The sequence below is a fragment of the Acyrthosiphon pisum genome, chromosome A2 (assembly GCF_005508785.2).
Source record: "Acyrthosiphon pisum isolate AL4f chromosome A2, pea_aphid_22Mar2018_4r6ur, whole genome shotgun sequence".
Lineage (NCBI taxonomy): Eukaryota > Metazoa > Arthropoda > Insecta > Hemiptera > Aphididae > Acyrthosiphon > Acyrthosiphon pisum.
In genome coordinates, this window is record NC_042495.1 from 13643237 (window position 1) to 13649909 (window position 6673).

The 6673-nt window shown below is 26.8% G+C and overlaps 1 protein-coding gene across 1 annotated transcript; it reads left to right on the top strand.

The window, feature by feature from the left end:
• Positions 1 to 397: 397 nt before the first annotated feature.
• Positions 398 to 5446, top strand: LOC100159064 (CG14661-like). Its single transcript, NM_001161915.2, is given in 7 exon segments — positions 398 to 592; positions 2140 to 2227; positions 2418 to 2510; positions 2681 to 2828; positions 4370 to 4503; positions 4821 to 4979; positions 5138 to 5446. Coding segments are annotated over 6 exon segments (777 nt in total). The 5' UTR covers positions 398 to 592; positions 2140 to 2145; the 3' UTR covers positions 5299 to 5446.
• Positions 5447 to 6673: the final 1227 nt, after the last annotated feature.

Below are 6673 nucleotides of genomic sequence, written 5' to 3' on the forward strand. Positions count from 1 at the left end.
ATTTGCTCACCCCCGTCGGACGTATACATTATTATTTATTACTGTGAATTATATATATATATATATATATATATATATGCGTATTGGCTATTGCGGACGACGACAATTTCGCAACGAGTCTCTGCGCCACGGAGTGCTGTCGGTCGTCAACGTGTGCGAAGGAAATGCAAGTGACCACGGCCGATCTAAGTGGATTCAAGGAGAAAGAAACGAACAATATATTATAAGATAGGTGCGTTTACCTACATGTAAAACAAACTAACGCGAGGAGAGGGCAAGAAGTCGCATATTATATTATTATGGTATATAGGTATTATAATGCATTATATTATTACCTATTATTATTATTATTATGGTGTTGCTCAACAAGCCGCCGCCTCCGAGGTCCTCGGTAATTTATATAACGCTGGCAAGTGAGACCGGCCGGTCATTGATATTATATTAAACGACCGCGCTGCAACGACGAAAGGATAATACCTATTTATATTATCCACGTTGCGAGGTGATATCGCAGGGCAGCACCGGACACGCAAAGGAGCGGCACACATGACCATCGGTGTTATCGATTTCATCGTAAGACGTTTTAGAAAACGTAAGTATGACGCTATTATACCTATATAAATTTAGTGTTGAACCTACGCCTATATTTTTACAATATCAGTTACCTATGTATCAATTGTTAGACAAATGAAAACGATGTCACCGACGTCCGTCATAATATAATATATAGGTATTAATGTATTATAGTAATAAATAAATAATAAATATACGACATATAACGATAATTTTCACGATTTTATATATCCTGCATCTACATGTCCTTACTCCTTTGGCTTTTGTCGACCACATTTGATTTATTTTTTAACACCCGTACCCCATTACATCGTATTTTATTTCCTCTAGCCATCTGCAGACTTCAAAATTGAAGAGTATCTTTTAAAAATAACAATTTATAATCTGCAGTCCTATATATCCGAGTTATTATTTTTACATTAGTCGAAAATCAAAATCAAAATGAAATGAATTATGTATATTTCACATGTATCTATATAATATATAGACATTAAAGTCAAACTTTAAAGATAACAATAAAATCTAATATTAAATAATATGATATAATATATTATATACATATCATATATATTAACATTATACATAGGTAGTACTATTATAATAAGATTTAACTGGATATAGGGAATATAAAAGGATAATATAAATTAATTATAGTAATTATTCATTCATCAATATTGCGAAGTCGTAGAAAAAAATATGATTATATTAAATCAGACAATTAATATAATATTTTTTGATGAGATCAAAATTAAAAAAGCAGGTAAGTGGATGTCACTCTGCTGTAAAGTAGATTACAAGTGGGTCATTGTATAATGGTTGTATTAAACCTGAATTCAATGATATAATATCATTGTATAAGAAAAACGATTCTGAGCGTAGACGGTTTGTTAGTCTGGATATTTTATATTTTGTTATTATTTATTTTATCATGTAAGTTGAATTAATATTAAAATATTATAATTTTTTATTCGTTTCTATGGTGATAAACAAAGCGTTAGAAATTAAAATCCCATTTCTAACGTTTTTTTCGTAATTTTCCGGTGATTTTTCCCGTGGCATTAAATAACTATTAAGAAAATCGAAAAATGACCTCTTTAAAGTACCATCTTGATCCAATTTGCTAAAGATAAGGTACTATATGTTGAAATCAAAACACTCCTTCTGGAAGAAATTTTGTATACAGGATATAAAAAGAATAAAAAATAAAAAAAATAAAAAAAATAAACACCATTGTAAAAACAATAGTTTCCTCGCTCCGCTCAGAATCTAAAATGTATAGTTTGTATCGAATCATTGCATACGTTTTATTCAAAATTCAATTTCCTATACGATTTTGGAAATACAACCAAGGTTTAATAGAAATATATATTTTCATCATTATTCTTTTTTTGATTTTAAAATAGGTACCTAGGTTAAAACTTGAATGGATAATATCTAATTCTAGAAAGTTCAAAAAAAGAATGTCTTTTTGAAAAACCAATTAAGAATATTGTAATTTAGAACCTACCTACCTATATTGCTCACTTCATAAGCAATAAAAATAATATTTTTAATTAATAATTTCAGTTAATAATGGGAGGACAAATGTTCCTGTTAATAGCCAGCATAGTGCTAATCACCCAACAAACTCAACACACAACAGCAAAAAGGTTACGTGAGTAAATATAATTTATTTTTTATAAATAAACATTTAATGACAATACAGGATAATCAACGTTATGATGTCAAATTTACTTTTTATAAACTTATTAGTTATTAATATATTACTTATTTTATATACTTATATGGGTATTATAATTAAATATATGTTTTAAATATATTCTAATAGTACCTACATTTTTCAGCCAACTTCGTGCACGTGTGTAAAAGAAGTGATCCTCAGATAGAAAAATGTTTGCTGCAAACTATCGAATCCCTGAGACCCGAGTTACCTAATGGTATTTATATGTGTTGATAAGATAATATTTTAATTTATTAATTAATTTAAAATTTAGACAATACTGTTGATTATACATATTGTATAATAAATAATAATAATACTATGTATAATCAATGATAATACCTATAAATTAGATAGTTCTAAATAAAATTCGTCTTTACAATATAGGGATACCCAAAATGCAAATCCCGGCTTTGGAACCAATGGTCATACCCATGTTGGTAATAAATAGAAATGAGGATGCTCTTAAAGTTAAAGCTACTATTAAAGATGTACAAGCATGGGGTGGATCTAAATTTGTGATCAACAATCTCAAGTAAGTATTTAAATTATAATTGTATTGAACAGAGCCTTCAGATAGGCATATATTTATTTTTAACTATTTTTATTTTCCGTGAAAACGTCCAAACTGCTAACATACAAGCATTCATTATTTATATTAGGTACTAGGTACCTATATACCGCATCATAATATAAAATAATCGCAGCACTTGCTTTTAATAAACATTAGTACAATTTTATGACAGCATTAAAAAATTGTAATTATATACCTGTGCATTAAACTATGGATTCTGATTTCACGTTAAATATGTTTTCCTATACAACAAGAGTCTTATAATCATATTGTGTTTACTGCAAATTAATTTGATTTTTAGTATTGTTAGTAAAAATTGATTTAAAAGTGATAATATGATGAATATTTATATTATTTCTTAATATTTATTTAATAGGTACGCATAAATATGTACATTTCACATAAATGTCAAATTCAATGTATGACATAATATTTACAATACAAGATCAATACAATAATATATGTCATCGATTTTAAAATTGTCAAATATGAAAAAAAAATTGTAATACAACTTTAGTATTTAATCTGTCCAAACACAATATTATTATTATTTATTTTATAATATGTCGATCTGTAGGTATACAGTTAAATTATTTAATTTCCACGGTCTTAAAATATAAAATAATATATTGTGTTATGAATAGCACAGTTATTTTTCAATTTAAAAATCAATTAAACTATTAAATGTGCAATTTTCTTGAAAACTTAAACCTTTTGAATACAATTAGTTGAAATTAATTTCAGTATAAAATGTAGGTACAATCAAAAGATTTAATGTGTGTGATACCATAGATTAAATATACTATACTAGTATATTTAATCTATGGTGATACTGTGATACACATACACTATTATGACACATAGGTAATTTATTAAATAAGTGTTATAAGAAATTAACGAATTTTAATTTTTAATATGTAATTCAAATTTAAGCTTCATTGAATTTCATAATCCAAAGTACACTCTTAATTGAACAGAACATTATGGTTTTAATATTATATATTAATATAATATACCTATTACATACAGTAAATATGTATAAACATGCACATACCTACACGTGTGTTACAAATAATCGCTGGAAAACGTAAAAACACGTGATTAGGTGAAAGTGGTAACTCAATTATTATTCAGTATTCACAGCGTGTCGGTATTTTAAAATATTGACGCAGTAGTTGACCATAACAATAACAACATCCAAATTAATTTTTTTTTAATCCATTCATAATATATGGGTTTTATAAAAAAATATTTTCCATCTTGATAATTTTTTTCTTTATTAATATTATTGCACAACACGAAATTGTGCTAGTGTAAAATGTAAAAACTGGACCAAATAACAACACATAACACTACTATCATCGTTACGCAATAGCTTTAATTACATCTTGGCGGAGGTAAACGCTTATTATTTCCAAAGAACTTGACACCGATTACAACACGAGGCCGAGCATAATTTTTATACAAATATTTGATCCATTTGTCACATCATATTGTTTCAGGATAAATTTTGAAAAGTTAAGTGGCGAAGGAACTGTTCTTCTACCGAATCTATTCGTTAACTGTACGTACGACATTGATGGTCGTCTAATGGTTGTTCCACTCCAAGGTCAAGGAATATTTAGAGGGAACATAAGTAAGTCGCAAAATACACGAAGTCGTGTTATCAATTTATAATGTGTTAATGCAATATTACAATATGTTCGTAATTACTAATTTCGTATAATTAAAAGAAACTAGAAGTCTAACATATAATAATAGCAAGGTACCTACCTAATGAATAATACAATTATTATAACAAATATGTCGGATGGTGTATTATTATAGGTTCGCCTAGTAATTATTTAATGAAACCAAATTAATAATATTCGTTTGTTTGAACCAAAACTTATTTAGAAAACATATTATTATTATCATATTTTATCAAGAAATTAATTAACGTTTTATTCACAGCTAACACAAAAGCTGATGTCAAAGCGAGTGTTGAAGTATTAAAAGACAAAAAAAATCGTGAATACTTCCAAGTAAAGGATATTCGAATCAAACTCAAAGTTGGAGATGCTAATGGAAAAATAATACCACAAAATATCAACAAAAATAACGATGTCTTAAGTATGCTCTATTATATACCTACTAATGTTTATGATTGATTGTTTTTTTTTATATAAATTCAAAATCAATTTTAATTCTTGAACCAATGATTGCACATCAATTAAATCATATATATATATTTATACATATATTATTTATACTTATTTAAATGTTTTTAGCGGAAACTGCATCAACGTTTTACCACCAAAACCGTCGAGTTGTTTTGAATATCATTACTCCAATTGCAGAAGAGATTGCTGTCGAATTTGCACTACAAATTGCCAATACTATATTGAAAACTATACTTTACGATGAAATTCTACCCAAAGAACTGCCTTGATAAACTACATGTATTTTTTAACGTTTATTTTTTAGATTTAATATTTTTCGTAATTTATGTTAAAACAATCAATTATTAATGATTTTCATATATTTCAGTGTACCATACTCATAAATCATCTATCATTAAATACACAATCTATGATCACAACCGTTTGTAAACTATTTTATGTTATAACTTGTTTTTTTTTTTAAGTTAGAAAATATCATATTGTATAGGTATAAGTATAATAATACTGAATACTTACTAGTAATTTAAATACCTATACAAAACCAATTTATAGAAAATTATGATAATATGATATCAAATTGGGTATTGATAAAATAATTCTAAACAGTCAACTAGGTGTCAAGTCTTATAATATGATTCATTACAGATTTATCCCGAATGTATTGAAATGTAAAATTTACGAAAGATGATTGTGAGTCGGGAAAAATAGTAAAATATATATTACTATAAGTTAGTAATGTAGTGTTGTGTAATTGCCAGTTAGTATGGCCAGTTACATATAAAAGTCATATCTTTCATAGGTAAAACTGTAGCAGTGAAAATATAAGATTAGAAAAAAATGTCCTGTACCTATGTGAGTTGTATACCTACTACATCGATACTATACGGTATGATATTATGATACTATAGTACGACATTAATAAGGTTTATAAATCAATTGGTTTCGAACTTCAATGATACTAAGTCAATTTCGAATAATTTTACATCCCGCACTTGTAATCACGAAACATAGGCATTTGGGTCTTTATTGACACTCAAATCATTAATTAAGCATTTTTAATCAATCACCATAAAATGATAAAACTCTATTATAGTACTATGAGGTACTACCTAAGTGCAACGAGTTGTAATGATTAATGCACTCTGCACTCCGTAATCATCGGCAGTATTTGATAGTTTATGCAAAATTAGTGATTACAATATTATACATATTATTACATATTGATCCATAGCAAACGTGATATTTTTCATAATTATTATTCAAAGTTCTTTAATTGAAACAACTGAAGCAAAAAATAGTTTATAATTCTGAAGACAGTAATTCTAATAAATCATAGTAGGTACAACTTATTGTTAATACAATTAAATAAGTAAAATTTACATTAACATTTTTCAATTTTAAATCCATTAAGAATTACAAATAATTCGATCATAAACTATTAATTCAACACATAGTAAAATCATTTAAATTAAAAAGTATAAGTATAAATATTTAATACACTACTAACCAGGTACGGATCCAGAGCAAAGGTCTGGGGGGGGGGGGGGGGCCAACATTTTTTTTACAACACAAATACAATTATAAAAAATTATTACCCTTTATTCTAATAAATAGTAAATATTACGTATAAAAATATATTATATT